Source organism: Strix aluco, chromosome 14, assembly GCF_031877795.1.
Source record: "Strix aluco isolate bStrAlu1 chromosome 14, bStrAlu1.hap1, whole genome shotgun sequence".
In the NCBI taxonomy this organism is placed as follows: Eukaryota; Metazoa; Chordata; class Aves; order Strigiformes; family Strigidae; genus Strix; species Strix aluco.
In genome coordinates, this window is record NC_133944.1 from 22,858,405 (window position 1) to 22,876,435 (window position 18,031).

Here is an 18,031-nt window from a genome sequence, read left to right on the forward strand (position 1 = left end):
TCAGCCTCCAAACCCTGCCTTCCAGCAAGAGGCTGAGTGCCTGGCTCACCCGGAGCATCCCTGTGGACACCCCAGCCCTGCACAAGGTCTCCCTCAGGCAGCTCCTGGCCTGGCAGCTGCGTTCAAAAAACCAGCAAACTCTTTTACTTTGGTACCTTCTTGCTGTGCTCCAAGAGTATGTTAGAGGGGTGAGCAGGTCCTGGCTATCGATGTGTTCGCTGACCATCACTCACACACTGGAAAGCAGAGCCTTTCAGCAGTCAGCCCACGCACAGATCCAGGAGCCAAAAGTAACGACAGCAGAGCGATGGGTACACAGAATACATTTACATGTTTAGCAGACCGAGTACACAAAATAAATAATTCTGTACACTCTAATTGTAACGTTACAGACTAATTACAATGGTTCAGACTTCATCCTACAAGACAGTCCTTAGTGTAAAGACAGGACTCCAAAGGTGAGTCACAGAACTGGATGCTTCTCAAAACAGCCCTGCTAGGAGACTAATGGGACACCACCGGAGTTACTTCCAAACTGTTCCAACCCAGCACCGGAAATTTGGCGACCAAAAATAACAGCAAGTGCCGGAAGACCTTCAGTCCCAAGAGCTTCCCGGGAGGTGTCTTTCCGTAGTGACAGGCAACAGGAAAACTCACAGCATCTGGGCGCGCTCGCAGGAACTGCTCGTTTTTAACGCACCTCGTGGGGGCCGCGGATCTCCTCCACGCTCAGCACACACGCACAGCGCAACGTGATTTGCAACAGCAGCGAGTAGCCTGCCCATCTCACACGAGGGATCTACAGTATTATGGGGCGGGGAGGCGGGGGGGGGGGACAGGAGAAGGAAAAAACTGTCATTGGGCAGGCAGCAGCCTCCCGTGATCCCTCCACCGCAGGGACACCGAGGGTGGAAGGTACCAAACTCCACGATGCCGTTGCCACCGCGCAATCCCCGCCGCTTAACATTTTTTTTTTGGCAAATTTACTGAACAGTGAGGCACAGCTGACATGCAGGCACCTGCCTCCCAAGCACCCAAGAGCTGCGTTCTTAATCCAGGTGGAAAGAGGAGCCTGAGTGGTCAAAAAAAGCACCAAAACCCTCCCAAGAGTGGTGCAGGCAACCTGGGGCTGGGTATCCGGCACGGAGTGGTACAGGGACTTTGTGGTATCTTCCGGGACAAAGCTGAGCTGGTGAGAGGCCAGAACACAACCACCCCTCCCTGCAAATCCAAGGCTTCATCTGGAATACACTGCTGCCAGGGAACAGTTTGCAACTCCTCCAGAGGGTGTGATTTCCCCACCCCCCCCCCCCCCGGCTAATCTCTGTGTTGCTCTGCATCATTTAAAACACTAAATTAAGTCAGACAATTGAGATTTTAATCTACCCCACCTCAAACCCTCCAAATCTTTAGTATCATCACTTAAAATAGGAATATGGCCCCGTGCACTCTAATAAGAGGCCTGTAACAGCCACACACTAGTTGTCCTATGTTGCACCAGATCATCTTAAGCTGAGCCTGCACTGCAGGGTCCTCAAAGGGAGCCTTCTCCCACCAGCTAGGCACCATACAGATGCTTTTGCCTTGCTCCAGGACTCACCACGGCTCCTGCAGAGCCAAATCCAGAGTTGCTGCCCAGTAGCTGAATCAACCACAATTCCTATTCCAGTATGTGCATTATATAAAAGTTGGCTATATTAGTACTTCAGCCAAACACCTGGGTAGAAAACAGGATGGAGAAATGGAGCAGGGTATAAGAAAGAATGTACATTACCAGAGCAGAAAAGATCTGACCTAAAAAAAGAAAATATCCAAATTCCAAAGAAGTTAAGAGTTTGAGGGTTTATCATTTCCAAAACAAATATGTAATGCAGGCCCTGCACTGCAGCTGGTTTCCACACCACTACCAAAACCAGCAGGTCAGAGCCCTTTTGTCTGGGCTGACACTCCTCAGGAGCCTACAAAGCTGTCCCTCACGTACGGTTGTATGTTTCCAAGAACAACACAGCCCAGGAACTGGCAGGAGCATCCGGATGCTATCACAATCTCAGTGTTCAACAGCACAGACTTCTTCTGGATTGAAGGAAGGGGGATTTCTACCGCCACTGGGTTGACGTGGTAGTTTTTAGGAAGCTTGAGAAGGGTTACAAGAAGATCAAACATGGACAAATAATTGCTGTTTTAGCAAAATGCATAGAAAAATACATTACGTGCTCAAAAATCTGGATGCAAGTCTGTAGACCACCTAACGTTATTTCTGGAAGACCTTTTCACATTCATTTCCAGTAACCCTCAAAAAAAAAAATAATGAAGGAATCAACAGGCCATGTTCTTTGAAGGCATAATTCTCTCGCCCAAGAGAGCAGCCAAATTCCCAGGACAAAATGATGGGATTGTTTTACACAGTACTGCTAAGTTCCAAAAGACAAACAACCAGAATTCCCTTTACTCCTTAAAACTGCGTTTCTCTGAAACACTGCGAAGCAACACCCCGAGCTGCTCCATCGTGTCTCGTGATGGAAGAAAGTCCCAAACCTGCTGATTCCTGCCCCAGCACCTTTAGGCTTTGCTTTCTCCTAGCGTTCCCTAAGATGTCTCCCCAAGGCAGGGTGCTCTCCTTGAGACACTGGAGGTTGACTGCACATCTTTTCCCCAGCATTCAGCATCCCTTCCAGCGGGTGCACGCAGAGTCACGCTCATCCCTGTGTGGGCTAAAATGCTCTTCTCCGGGATCAGCACAGGAGAAAACAGTGCCACGCTGAGAAGGCTGAACATCCAGGACTGCAGGTGTGGTTCAAGACTCAGCACACTAAACCCAGATTCCTCTTTGTAAGAGCATCTCACCCAGAAGCACTGGGAACGTAACTAGAAGAGGGCTGTACTTGGACAAGGACACATTATGGCTTGCCACTAGGTGTCATTCCAACTTCATTTTCATTGCATGAACAAAAGTACAGAAGACAAAAGCACTCTGAGATTTGCACTCCAGCTAATATAAAGACTGCAACTCAGCAATGGTCTGGAACATGCATTTGTTATCTGTGTTTTCCTGGCTAGTTCAGTACCAGAGGAAGCCTTTCAAAAAACCCTGCGAGCCAAAAAAAGAACCATCATTAAGAGCCAAAGAAGGAGATATAAAAAAATTAAACAGAAGGGCAAAAAAAAAAACCATTTCAGAGATTTCAGCTTCTAAAATCCCCAAACAAGGCACTCCTGAAAAGTGTAAACTCCTGAGACTTAAGATAAACTGAGCACTGAGGTGCTCCTATGGAATATATATGAAGACAGATGATCGAGATAATTCACAGTGAAGAGTTTCTTAGAGGACAGATTGAAGGCACCTGAACTATGGCTCAATATTACAGCACTTTGCCTGTCCCCCCCACCAGACCCAGCTGAAAGTGTGCCACAATTGTGAGGATAAAAGCACCCAAGGAATTGCTCTTAAGCTGGACCTTGCAACGTAGTGTTTGGACCATCACAGTTTTCCAGACAGAGTGAAAACAGAAAGATCACAGAGGACTCCAAGGGACACTTGGACAGAGCTCTGCTAGTCTCCCCTCTGCCCACGCATGTTATTGGCTGGGTATAAGAGTTCCTGCAAATACTGAATTTATAAAAAGAAGAGGGATTGAGCCAAGAGTGTTATAATCAAATGATGGAAGGAAAGCCTATAAAGATTTTCCCCATGTTTACATTGATTTTTCATGCAAACAAGAAAACATTGCATTTGTAAAGAGAATTAAGAGTTCTTTTTCTAGAAAAGCCAAAGTCTCTTATGGGTTGGACTTGGTCCTCTTTGATGCAATTCCCTAGGAGCGGGATGCCTGAGGACCACAAACATCTCCACAGCCCAAAGGGGCAGGCTGCAGCTATCCCTCCTGCCAATTCACCTCCCAGTCACAGAGTATCATCACAGAAAACTGACACTGTCAGGAATCTATACAGCAACATCTCGCTTCCCAAAACATATTCCAGCCCAAACTCACCACAAATGACATTGCTCTGAACTTTTCCTGGTGAAAAACCAATTGCTGAAAATATGAATGAAGCAAAAAATTGTCACAGATGAAACAGACTTTTGTTGTGCTTTGTGAAGGTGGAGAAACAAGCCTGGTCAGACCAGAGCTCCACATCCTGACCTCCTCTCCACCTTCATCTATCCCCCACCCCACAAGAGGTGGAACAGCATGGGTAGACACCTGCACAACGCCTGTGCATTTTGATGGTCTAGTGGTTAAAGGGAAGGCTCTCAAGCTCTAGAGGTCTTGGCTCAGTTCATCAGTTTGACCTCCTCGCATAGGCCAAATACCTCTTTTAAGGATAAATATGCAAGATAATCCGGGAAGGGCCATGAAAGCACCCAGGAGGGAAAAGAGATCACAGTGGCTGGGTATGATGCTCCAAACATGCAGAAGACTTAACGAGTAACAGCTAAAAAACCAGAAGCCCTCTGAGAGAGCACCCGGCCATCTCTTAACATACAGGGCAAGAACAATTTTCCAGTTGTCTTAGAGTGGTTGCTGCTTTTGGAGAGCTGTTGGCAGTAATATGACAGGCACTGAATCGTTTATGAAGCAAAATGTGGCAAGCTGCCTGTTTTGTCAGAAATCACGTCTAGTTTATAGTTCACGGTAACGAACCAGGAAAACTACATGGGAAGGTAAAAGAAGCTGAGAAACTTTTTTTTTTTTTGCAGTCCACAGAGTTGAAAAAAATAATTTCTGGTAATTCTGTGGTATCCATTAATGCTGATGGAAGAAAGACTGCATGTGATATGGTAGGATGGCCACTCGGAGAAAGGGCAGCCCGCAAGGACGCAGAGTTTTCAAAATAATACGCAAAACCATGCAAAGAATTTAGAATTCACCCCTGCTACACATACTGGCTGTCCTCAGGTTTCCTCTGCTGTATTCCCCATTGCACGCTTGGACGCACAAGGCTGTGCTCACAGTGGTTATGACCTATCCCAGCTTTGGGGTGGGAAGCGTATCCCTAAAAATGCCCTTTTGTTTTTTTTTCCTTAGCACAGAAAAACTCAGTCTTCTCCCACTGAAGCTGAGCAGCTTTGTTGTTTGCTGACAAAGAAGGGCTGTGGTCAGTAGAGCTCCCTGGGGATGTGACTGACCACTTAAAACCTTGCTGACACTAAAACACAGTGTCGCAGCCATCAGTCCTGGGTGGAAGGGCCATGCTCACGAGCCCCTTGAGCTTGCATAGCCTGCGTCTCCAGTCCAGAACCAGGCAAGCCCTTCAAGTGCACAGCATGAAGCAAACCGTATGGCTTTGTACGAAAAGCTTCAAAAACCAGCATTCCCCTTCACTGCAGATGTTGTCTCTGCTATTACAAGAAGGCAAATCCACCCCGAGACTGTGCCAACAGCCCCCCTCTGCTGCTCTGACTAGTTGAGAAGATATCTCAGCAGGCTTGCACGAAGCTCAGCTCTATAGCACCCACCTCCCCTGAGAGGTCCTTCACAAGAGGCCCCCGCATCACCACAAGGAAACCTGAAAGGCAGCTCCTTCCTGTTGGATTTAAATCACACCTAACAGCTCCAAGGTTTTCCTGCAGTGTCTCCAGGGCATTATCTCTGCTGATGCTCCAGGATTAGATCTCCACTACTCAAGCCCCTACCCTGATGCTATGAAGCCATTTGTGGCCATCCCAACGGCTCCCAGCACCACCCCACTGTCCCAGGGGACAGCAAGACTGGGGCAGAACAGGCACGAAAAGCAAGGGAGCCCTGTAAAATCTGCAGACAGGGAGCAATACCTGGAACCACCGAAGTTTTGGTGAAGTGACATGGTTGGTAACAGTAGTCTGAAGGGCACAAGATGTGTAACAGGTCACAGACATGACAGGGCCATGTCACAGCAAGAATGAACCCAGCATGGTAGGCAATGGTCTTACCATAAATAGGGGAAGGATAATTCAAGGGGAACAGCAAGGAACCCCCCAAAAACCTGCCTTGCCAAAGACATCTCTCTGTGTACCATGAAGTTCCTGCAGCACAATGATCCTCTTCCCACCCCTCCACCAGGAGCACCCATCCAGTCCGGATCAAAGGAACCGGACTACAGCTCCGAGCTCGCAGCACTTCAGCCCCGTTGCCAATTTGCACAGCAGCTCTCACACAGCTTGAGCAAACCCTCGACGTCATCAGGTGGATGGCAGCCCTTGGGGGAAACCTCACAGCTTCCCAGACGTCATGGAAAACTGCTGTCTGGCATCTCCTCGGCACCGTACTGGGACAAGGAGCTGGTGGGCAGCACGCTGGTGAGTCAGAGCTATCCTACTCCTAATTGCATGTGACTCACCAGCTTCACTGCAAAGGCACCACAGAGTCTGACTAAACCGGTTCAAAATTTGTGTATATATGATTTTTAAATACATATACACACTCACAGGTGTATGTGCACACACACGTGCATGTACATACACATAAAGTGATTTTTTTTTTTTTTTCATATGCAAGTGAGAGAAACTTAACGCTCTGGAATTAATAAATAACTATGAACAACCAAGCTCCCAGGCTACAGAGAGAGCTCTTCTCCGCATGTGGCTCCTTAATTTGTGTATTACTTGAGGCTCTGAGCTGTGCTCTGAGCCCACAAGGGCTCCCCCGTTTCCTGCGTGAGACCCCACGGCACAGCTCGCAGGGTGTGACGGCCACCACGAGACTGCCTCTCCTCCGCACGGGGGGACACCTCCTCATGGGCGGGGGGGACACCTGGAGGAAGGGAGGGAGGAACCTGGATGTTCCTCACTGAGTGAGCGTGTGGCAAAGGGCGCTGCACACCTACACCGCAGAGAAGACATCTGGAAAGACGCCTGGCAGGTCCCAGCCCCCTGCTCAGCCAGTGTACTGCTGCTGGTAGCGCAGGTTGAGCTCCCGCAGCTCCCGCTCCCGAACTCGCCGCGACTTGTTGGATTTGGTGGAGCGGCTGGAGCGGGTGGACTGCGCGGACTTGGTGCTCTGGCAGCGGGAAGACGCCCTCTTGAGAAGGTTTTGTGAGATGGAACGGTGTAGGTTCTTCATGGAGGAAGAGGCTGCCATGCTGACCACCCATGGGTGCTTCAAGGCCTGAAGGGCCGTCATCCTGTCACTGGGGTCCACCGTGAGTAGACGATCGATGAAATCCTTGGCCAGGTTTGACACACTGGGCCAGGGCTGAAACACAAGAGAGATAATTAGAATGAAACATCCTGCCACAGCTTTGCTGTTTAATTAACTCCTCCTATGCCCAAAAGGCGCTTCGGGGCATTCTGCTTCTTCTGTTCTTTCTTTCATCCTCAAATCTTCCAAGTTGTAACCAACAGTATCTGCCCAAGGAGAATGAGACACAATTACTTCAAGAGACTCTTAGGGGGAGAGGCCGAATTAGTGGGAAATGTCTACATGTACATACGTGCAGCGTGGATCCCACCAGCAGCTGGGCTCAGGCACTCAGCCTGCCCAGTAGCTGACCCTGGATCCTAGTTTTCCCAGCTTCTGGCACCTGGGCACAGCAAGCCCTTGGGGCTGCAGGCCCCACTCCAGTTGTGGCACAGACCCCCTCGCTCACACCCTACAGACCCCTTGCACACTCAGGCTGTCCAGCAGCTGGCCCCGGATCTTCACTCCTCCCCACAGACACCTACACACGTGTGCACACACACAAGTGGCCTGTCAACCCCCAGACCCGGCTGCCTCCCCAGCAGCTGGCTGGGACTTCCCTGGTCTCTCTGGTTGCCAGATCCTCCTACGGTTAGAGACACACACACATGGACACCCGCAGCTCCCAGGTCCCTTCACCCCCTCATCTGGCTCGAGCTTCGCCAGCAGTCACACCCTCGGACACACACTTGCTCGCACACCCAAGCTTGCTCCAGTTGCTGCACCAAACAGACACGCACAGTCCCAGTGCTGGCCTTGAGGCTTCCCCCCTCATCTTCTCACATTATCTTCCAAAATCATAGAGGTATTACAAAAAGAACAGTAACAGTATCCCACTGAATACCCTCTCAACCCAAGTGCTCTGTATCCGATGAAGCCATTAGTGCTTGAAAGCAAGTCGTATTGCTCACAGAGGACGGATCCTGACACCAGATCCCTGGGTCTCTTCTGACCCTTCATCTTAAGGCACGCATCTAGCAAGTGAGCACTGACCTCTGCATCAATCCTGAAACCAAAACTAAAGACATTTTTCTGCTGTGGTACTCACTCTCACTCTGAGGGAGATCTAGATGTTGCTACTGGTCAACCCTGGAACAGCCAACTCAGCCCAGCTGGAAACAACCCCATAAAATGTTCTAAATCTATACAAATGTTAGATATAAGGAATTTTCAGGAATGCTTACCAAGGAAAGAGGAAGAATTTTTTGTTACAAAATACTAGTTTTAAAGAGACAAGCCAAAAATAATTAATTACTCCTATAATAAATTCCACCTATATCCCCCCCAGTACACCAAAACATAGCCATAACAACTTATGAGACAAACACCTACAGCCATGCATGCTGGAATTGTTTAATTTCTGACAAAATACCGTATTTGCACTAACATGAGAAGTGAGAACATTTCCTTTAGCATGAGGTGAAGGTTGGGCTGTGGACAAAGCTAGGAAGAAAACCGTGGCAAAATTCACTGTAAAAGTGGAGTGGAGGTGGCAGTATGGCTCGCATAAAAAAACAAGTGTGGAATGGCTCTGGGCATGAGCAGGCTTCTGGAATCACTGGGTGTTGTGTGGGTCTCACCTCTCCTGAAACCACCAATACTGAATTTTTCAAGTACATGGAGACAACATCCCAAGCAGCATTAAAAAAAACCTGAGCAGATTAATGCAATGAAGTGAAGATTTCGATACAATAATTAAGGTCACGTACAAACACACATGTGTGAGTGGAAACAGCATGTGTAAAAATGTCTTAAAAAAGAAAAAGACTGCTATTCTGTGTCTCATTCCTCACTTTGTTTGGTGAGGAAGAAAAGAATTCAGCTATTTTAAAATCTGGGATCCACCAACTGTACAGTCAGATATAATGACCTTTTCTTGTCCAAATGGGCTAAAAAAGATATGTCCTGATTTTTTTTGAGGTCTGCAATTTATTGCTACCAAAAGCAATTTTCTCTTTCAAAAGACTCAAAGGCAAGAGATCTAATCCACAGGAGGATTTTATAATGAAAGGCAGGAGAGAGTTACAGCACTGCTCCCAGCCCTGGACAGTCAGTGGCGTGGCCAGGAAAGATGAACTCAAGCTCTAGCTAAGAAACTGGCTACTAGAATGATCCGGGTACAGAAAGTTTTATTTTACAAGCAATGACTAAAACAGTCTGGCTTACTCAGCTTAGCTAAAGTGGGATATATGATCACTGCCAATAACTCTGCAAGAAAGGGGAGTGAACATGGTATGAACTACTTGATATAAAGAAAATAGTGGTACATGAATAAAAAACTATAAATGTTCCTGAATGTATTCACGATAGAAATGGAAATACTTAAGAGCCAGAGTGCTCAAAAAGGAAGCACAGTCTTCTTCTGTGGATCAGACACCACCTCTGTGCTTTGAAACCACATCCAAAATCCACTCCCCTCAATGTTTCCAGAACAAAACCAGTTAAAAAAATTCTTAAAATTCAAGCTGTCCTGTCTACTTCTTTCAAATATAATTAGTTTGTCATGACCTGCCTTAAATCACTTTTTCTTAGCTGATGAAACGTGTCTTGGCAATGAATGGTAAGAAAAAAACCAGGTGCCTGTTAGAATAGAACAGGGACAATCTTTGATCAGAGACTCATTAAAGTGTTTGTTTATAAAGAGGATAAATAAAATAGCAAAAAACCTTTTCAAATGTAGCAAAACCCACAATAAAGGCTACAATTGCAATTGAACACGCTGGTCTGTTTTGCAGAACTATGGACCCTTCGAAGAGCTCAGCCTTTGAGCTATTTATAACAATAAAACCAAAAAGCCAAATCTGCCTCTGCCGCAGGGAGATATAAATTGCATTTCAAGCCTATAGATTTCCTACCAGACTTCTGGATAAGGTGCTTCCTTGGTTAAATAACAGTGAAGGGAATCAACTTGCAGGGTTTAGTCTTTATTGGCATAATCTCAGATAATACCAGGGTTGTCCCATATGTCAACTGGCAGGTCAGCGCATCACCTTCCTTTAAAACCCCGGATCTCCAGTTACAGATGACCTTTGGGTTCTCTCTTCCACAGATGGACAGATCCAAAGGAAACCCAGCACCAAGAGGATTTACCTCCAGTTTTACCAGGCTTGCCCTTCAGAAACTTTTAAAAGTCTATTTTCTGTAGCTTTTTTTTTTTTTTAGACTCATTTAAGTTTTCAGCTATTCATACAGTTAAAATCGTAAATTCATCATTACCTATCTACACCCCAATGACTTCCAATCAGTTCCTTCTGTGTCCTCCTCCTAGCAGACAGAAAGCTCACCCCGCTGTTTCATTCATGGAGGACTCATTTTCCACTCTCCAAATAATGCTGAGACCTCTAAGCTAACAGTATGTCTGTCCAATTTACTGACTTTAACTCAAAGTGGTATTCAATACTGGTGACAGTTCCACTCTCCTTGCAATGATAACTTTTTAAGAACTCTTTACCACCATCTTCATCACTGTTACCAGCCACTGAGAAGACTGAGATACCTTGAAACAGCTTTTGTCCCACTCATGCAGAGAAAACACATTCACACAACTCTAACCTCAGTGTTTTTCCTGGGGTATTTCTTTCCATCTGTCTAAAAATCTTTCACCTTTCTGAATATTGTCTCTTGCCAGGATGTCCGTCCTCTCTTTTTTAACTAAATCCAAAGAGATGCAAGAGATGCATTCAAATAAAAAATACTTGAGGACTGACACAACAACACTTTTCTTGGAAATGCATCTTTAGAACGTGCAGAAGAGCATTATTTCCTCTCGCAAATGTTCGTAACTGCACAGATCTGCAACTTGAGGCAACCTGAGAGCTATTTTGCCATTCAGATGCATTCAAACTTCAGTCCACTGATGGCTGCCCAACACAGAGCAGGAGATTCTGGCAGGTGAAATGAACCTCTAAACACCAGGAACAATATTACTTCAGTCATTTCAAGTCATATTAAAAGATGGCAAACGTGGTAATTTAGAATATGAAGAAATCCATGCAGAACATATCAGTCTGAAGACCTAGAAACTGTGAGTACGTCACCAGCCTAAGCCTTGTGAGGCCTGTGCACTGCACCAGTCCAGTTTAATGAAACCTAAAGAAGAATAAACTCCAAACAAAAGCAAACTGGATTTCTCATTATTCCAATTACTCTAGTTTCACCACAAACGCTGAATATGGAGTACCTGCAATTAGATTTTTCTTCTGGTCAGCGAACACAAATCAGTTTATTGATCTGTTTATGCAGACAGAGGTTTCATTTGCTGCACCATACACACCTTTGGTTTTATTTCATTGAAGTCTTTGCTTTAAAAATAGGTAAGGCTACATTCTACTGAAGCACTGAGTGGAATGAATTTAACAATTTTCAACCCTAGTCCCTGGAGAAATATATCCACTCTCTGGAAACCTTGCATCAGTTGGCAAAACAGCAGTTTTAACTTAGCAAAACCCCAGGAACCCTCCCGATTAATATTGCAAGGCAGCTGCGGGAGCTTGTGTAACAGCTGAGGAAGGTCCATGCTGGTGTGTTTGGGGAACACCAAGAAGGGTGTGTGTGCAGGACCCGAGGTGCATTCACACGACAGGACTGACGCGATCTAGAGGAGATTCTACCCCTCTGCTTCTCTGAGGAGAAACAGAGAATAGCTTGGAAGGAAAATCCTCCCATCCAGTGGTCATGAAACACGGCAAACCCCATCAGATAGCCTTGCCTTTAATCTCACTGCTGCAGTGACAAATTCCTCTCCTTTGTTGCACAAAAATGCCACAAAAATGAAGAGAAGTCACCGATACTTGTTCACTTGGCAGCCCTGTTCCTCTAGGAACTGATTTCAAATGCAATGCGGTGTGAGTATAACTTCCGTGCCGTTCCCTCTGTTAGACTGCATTCCTCCAGAAGGGAAAGGTACTACAGCAGTTCTGGTGGCTTCCTACATATCTTAAAAAAAGGTAGAATAGCCATGTTCTGAGCAGAACCTCAGCAGTACTTGCTGAATGCCAGCAGAGACCTCCGACACGTGACCGGCTCTTCAAACAACTGCAACCAAGTCCTCTGGGACAGCTGCTGCAGCATCCACTTCACAACCCTCATTTCTCATGAGACAGACACTGGATACATACTAGTTTTATGCTGGAGACTATTTGCCCTCACGTTGGAGGACTGAACATCCTCTGGAAAGTAATGTCTGTAACTCTGGAATTTAGCAGAATGGCTAAAAACACAATCCACCAGAATTAAAAAAAGAGGGGGGGGGTAGAGCAGAAGAGCTGCGGTAAGTAAATCTGAATAGCTCACCCTAATGCAGAAATAACGAGGGTCCCTGCAACCCAAAGGAAACAACAGTACACCTTTACTCTTGCGTGCAGGCTCAGCAGAGCCTGCCACCATTTTGCTCTCCTTTATCTAATCATCAAGAAGCACAGGCAAAGACTTACCAGCTCATGCTTACAGGACAACAGCTCTAAGGCGCTCTCCCTCTGTTCACCAGGCAGGAGAAGGACTGCCAGGCTTCTGAGATCAGAAGAGATAAAATGCAGTAAAGCCTAGTACTACTGTAAGCTGTGAAGGACCCTTAAATTAAAACAAAAATACTCCGACCAAACCCACATCCTACCCACTAGCACAAACCTTCAGGCATGCAGAGATCCCTAGGAGGCAGGAAAGACTGCTGAACTTTCTCTAGTGACTGTGAGGATATTTGAAACAGAAAACCAGTGATTAGTAACTCATGATCTTTGAGATGAGCTGTGCAGTCATCCATTCCTTATTTCTATCTTCTGTGCAGAGTTACCCTGTTCAACAACTGAATCCAAGAAATTAATAGGCCTCTCAGGAAGAGGGGAAAGAAAATGGGCTGTAAGGATGTATAAGGACATCATATATCTAAGAACTGCAGTTATTGGCAAAATTCCCTCCTCGTCAGAGTGCCTGTCCCCTTACATCCCTCCTGGCCCAGGTAACACTTTTCAGCACCTGCACCTTCGTAGATAACCTAGAGGAGGACCACAGGGTCGCTCAGGTGGCATAGGGTCACTGTTCAATGCTCAAACTCCAAAGTCTCATCATGCTGTCATTGCCTGGCAAAACTGTGAATGAAGTCTGAGATGGCAACCAGGCAACCTTCCAACAGACCCATTTCTGACAGGTGACCTGCTTGAGCCTGACTACAGCAATCTCCAAGCTAACTCCTCCCTGACCATCCAAGAGGTCTTCTCGACCCCATGGGCGCAGCACTCGGTGCACAAGCCTACACACACACACTGAAGCTACCTGACATTTTCCCTAGAAAGTCAAAGCCGCAGAGGAATCTTCTGGTTAGCCCTGTGCAAATAAAAGAACCACCAGTCATCTGACTTCCAAACTTTGCTTTTAGTCTTGACAGTACCCACTGAAGGAAAAATACATATTGATTTCCTGATTCCTACCCAAGTTACATGTTGTTTTCAGGAGAACTGATCTGAGCTCTAAAGATGATGTTATGGGGAAGGTGGGGGACACCCAGAACTGCAAAGGCCTGAATCTCCCTCGCCAGTCAGTCTTTACAAAAACATGAAGCACAAAGCATGTTAGCACAGCTGCAAAAGATCACTCTTAGGTCAAAAATACTGTATCCCACTTCCACTGATTTCTAGGATGAGTCTGATCGAGCACTAGAGAAGCCTCAAAGCACCAGGGAGGGTGAGAGGCCCTACAGGAGCACACGGGTTCCTGCCAGGTTCACCTACAGAAAACCATCAGACAGCTACTTTAAAGTTTTACAAGATAAAAAAGATTTACTGGGAATAAGCCTGCCCCAAGAGATAGACTGGGTTGAATACATGCACCTGGTCAGCGGGACTGCCTTCATATCGTGCCTTACTGCTGTTAACAGCAACGCTCCATGCCACAGAAGATAAGCACGCCGTTTCTGTTGTTCATTCCCATTTTGATGCTGCACCCTCCACTGTGCCAGCACAAACGGTTTGGTCTGCGCAACCAATACGAGCCAAATCAGGGAGTTTCTGCTAGTTTTTCTGCTGGGGTTTTCAGCCACCATTCCTTGGCATGATTCACCAGATGGCTGCAGAAGCAGCTACATCAGCCCAAGTGAGCAACTGGCACAGAGTCCAGAATTAGCAGCATTTCAACCAAGTATGAAACCACCACCACAGTCTGTCTTACAGCCTTAATGACAATGGGAGAAACTCCTGCGATGGAGATTTGTAGCTCTGGCCCCTCAGGAACGACAGCTGCCGCTTCTGAGGTGTGCCAGCATTTCCTACAAAAGCATCTCCTGAACTTCTAAGCTGCATAAAACATGGGGCGCATCATCGAACTGCAGCCTCGGCCCTGCTAGATAAAAAATTCGGGGGAAAGCATTGTTTACAATGCCTTAAAGAGCTCTCAAGTGTGCTATGTTTTATTCAGACTCAGGCTCTGAGTCTGGAGGAGGAGGAAAAGCAAGAAATCCTCCTCTGAGTGTCACTTAGGCTAGGTGGTTGCATGCAGTGCTAGGCCTTCTGTGATTAAATCCCATCACCACCCCTGCTTGTTATTCACATCAGCATAAAAGCTATTGAGGCCCCGTCCACGCCAGCATGCGGGGAACAAACAACACGCTGTTCTCCAGTTTGAACAACCAACCCACCTCTTTCACTTACAGCCGAAGCGAGCACGAACCCGGCGTACACCGCAGAGAGCTCCCAACGTGCGCGTCTGAAATAAAACGCTGACCTGCGTTACCAACGCGAGCCTTCTCGTCTAACTAAGCTAAAGCTAGGTGGGGGTGGGAGCCAGCACTCCGTAGGCAGAGCAGCTTTCAGGGCTGATTTCAGATATCAGAGTCCTTGAATTTTACTCTGCCTGGGATAGGAGCGCCCGTTGCTGTCAAGCGGTCACCAAAACCTGCTCTGCAAACAAGCTAACAAGACAACTGGTTTATGTCGGCTTTTTACTTGTTTTTAATTTAAAAGAGGTTTCCAATCCATTTTCCTGTTGGACACTAGTTCTTTAAAATATTTCTACTATATTCATGTTTCTGAGGTTTTTTCTTTTTCCTAAGTATTTTTTTAAATCAGATTTCAGAAGTCTCTAGATTTCAGCAGTGCATCTTTTGCCACATACACACTCATACCCCTGTGAGGACAGGCCATACAGATACCATCCTTCAAGAAGCTGCAAAGACCACCCTTGACCTGGGCAGGCAGAATTTTTAACATAAAGGAGTTTGTTCTGGATGTTAATTACATGCATCAGGACGAGCCTTTCCTGCCCTGCAGAACCTATGTGGGATGCAAGGCTTGCAAGAGCTGCTGTCTATCCTACAGACACACCTGACCATTCCACTGCTTGGAACTGTTCACCACTCTATGTTCACCAACTGCTGCTGTTTGCAGTCCCATTGAAGACATCTGGACCGTTAAAAACCATTAACAAGAAAGTCAGTCTGGACACAAATGGCACCCAGGTATCACAAACATGAAGAGCAAAGGCTTTTCTTTTCACCCCCACAAAAACGACTCAATCTAACACATATGTATGGTGCTGGAGGCAGGGCACATCTCTCCACCTTGTCGTTTTTTGGAGTCACTGCATTTTAAAATCCAGATCTCTGTTGTGGTAGACAGATGACATGCTGTTAGCTATTAAAAATAAATGAATCGAAGGTCCTCTTTGGCACTACATCTTTCATACAAGAGCAGTGTCCATTCTGTGAGGCACCTGAACAGTAAAATCTGCATCGCTGTAGAAGTCTTGGCAAAACAAGCATTAATGTGGTATTGGGCAAGGACGTGATCCGGACGGCACCACAGGCTGCTGGCCAGAGCATCAACATCAACACAGTTGTTTTGCCTAATTTAGGAGGTTCTCGCATGACTTTAGAAAACAAAGCGTCAACTCCGAAGGAGCCCGTTGGGGACAGCATCTATGAGATGTAACATGCTGAACCAGCCTAGGACTGCGCTGAGTCTCCAGTAAGGAGGCTCACACAGTCCGGGGTGTCGTTCAGCCCACAAACAGTTGCAAGGAGGTGATCAAAACCAACCAGTTCAAAAGGGCTGGAACAAAGAGCTTCCAATGAAAAGATGTAACGTGCTAAAGTCTGCGCAGGACAGATTCCCAAGCATTCGGCATTAATTTGTTGATGTGGGGTGGAGGAATAAAGGAAGGATGAAAGAGGAAAATACAACAGCCCTTTAATAATCCACAGCATTATAAGTATGCACAGCCATCTGGTGCTGTGAACTTCTATAACCCAGCTTTTCGAATGGAAATAGCCAGCCGATTTTCCCTGTACAGGCACCAAGTATTCAGTTAGAATCATGCAGTAAAATTACTGCAGCTACAAAAACAATAAACACAAAGCTTTTCTCTACAGCCAGGGACAGCTCTTCTAACTGTAATGCCTAGGGAAATAACTGGCATGTTAAGATGGGGTAATACCACATTTTAGCTTGGATCGCTTCACATCCATCTCTCAAAAACGTGTCAGCAAGTTACGGTTGGATGGAGGGGACTTTAACCACTACCTTGACTGAGAAATTGTATGTTGAGAAAGTTCACGGTCAAGAAACCTGGACTTGGAATAATACAGGTGAAAAGATGAGATCACCGTGTACAGACTGCTAGAGACTGCCATCAAAAAGGCAAGCAGGGGAGAGTCAGAAATTTCCAAAGGTATTGCTATAGCACCAGTTCACAACAGTATTTGCAGTAACTAAACTGAGAAATACCTTTTCCAATCTGTTCATAACATCTGGGTATCCTGACATCTTCAGTGCTTTTATCCTCAAAGGAAAACATCTATTGGATCTGAATGATGTTCTCTCATTCTGAATTATTATCTTAAGAGATGGATTGGGCAAGAACTGGGACTGACGCTGATAGGTGTTTCTACGTACAAATTCAGAGTAACCGTTTAACGAAGAAACAGTGGTCCCCTGTAGGGAGGAAAAGACTTCCCCAGGGAGGGAGAATATCTTTTATCACGCTGATTAGTGCAGTGGTAGGGATGAACAGATAAGCTTATAACCTTCCACATACACACACATACCCTCCTGCAGGCTTCAAGCTGTTGATGCACAAGCCCTGAGTGCTTACAAGAGAATAAACAAGGGGGAGGAAATCCTAAGACAATCTTAGCTGCTAGTCCAACTGTGCCCTGCTCCCCAGCTGGCACCAGCTCTCCTCTGCTGCTCGGGACAGCACGGAGGCTCCTTTAACCTCCTCGAGCCCAAGCACCACACGCAGCATGCAGATGAGGAGCTTTGCTGCAAACATCAGCCAGTCCTCAGGCTCCAGCAGAAGAGCAGCACCTGCCCCGCTGCCTGGCTTAACTTTTCTTTCTTCCTTATAGTCACTCTTCCAATTTTAATCAGAATCCAACCCAGGCATGGGTCAGAGGAGGTGACATGCTCCTTCTTCCATCCAAGTATTTCCTGAAAGCCCAGGTTTAGTCCTTCCCAAGTTAGGCCTGTATGGCCCAATCTAACAATATTCCTGTTTCTCTCCCAGAAAGCCCTGTTTTGGGTAGGCAACATGGATATAAACTACAGCCACTTTTAAAGTGCACAAAACATCAGGAGACACTAAAAGTAGGTTTGCTTGGTTTATCACAGTTCAGTCCTGGGTGACTGGTTTACAGTCATTTTTTCCTGGCACTATTTGGGATGTTTTTGGTAGAATCCAGAGCAGGACGACTGTTCTGGATCTCACTGGGCTGCATTTCTCCTTATTACCTTCTCAGCCTCTTTCAGCATCCAAACTATTCAGAGATTATGCTAGACAACAAAGTATGTTATTGAAACTGCACCAGACTGCATATACACAAGAAGAAAAAAATAAAGTAGCAAGGACAACTCAAACACCCCTACCTTACACATAGCGAATTCTGCAGC

At 46.3% G+C, this 18,031-nt stretch overlaps 1 protein-coding gene across 2 annotated transcripts in view; it reads right to left on the reverse strand.

Annotated features, from left to right (window-relative positions):
- Window positions 1-312: 312 nt before the first annotated feature.
- The window catches only part of PSKH1 (protein serine kinase H1), a 38,378-nt gene continuing 20,659 nt past the window's right edge, over window positions 313-18,031 (reverse strand). For both annotated transcript variants that reach the window (XM_074839363.1, XM_074839364.1), the window contains exon 4: window positions 313-7,172. In XM_074839363.1, the coding sequence (XP_074695464.1) occupies window positions 6,855-7,172 (318 nt within the window). In that variant the 3' untranslated portion in view covers window positions 313-6,854. The remainder of the gene's footprint in view (window positions 7,173-18,031) is intronic.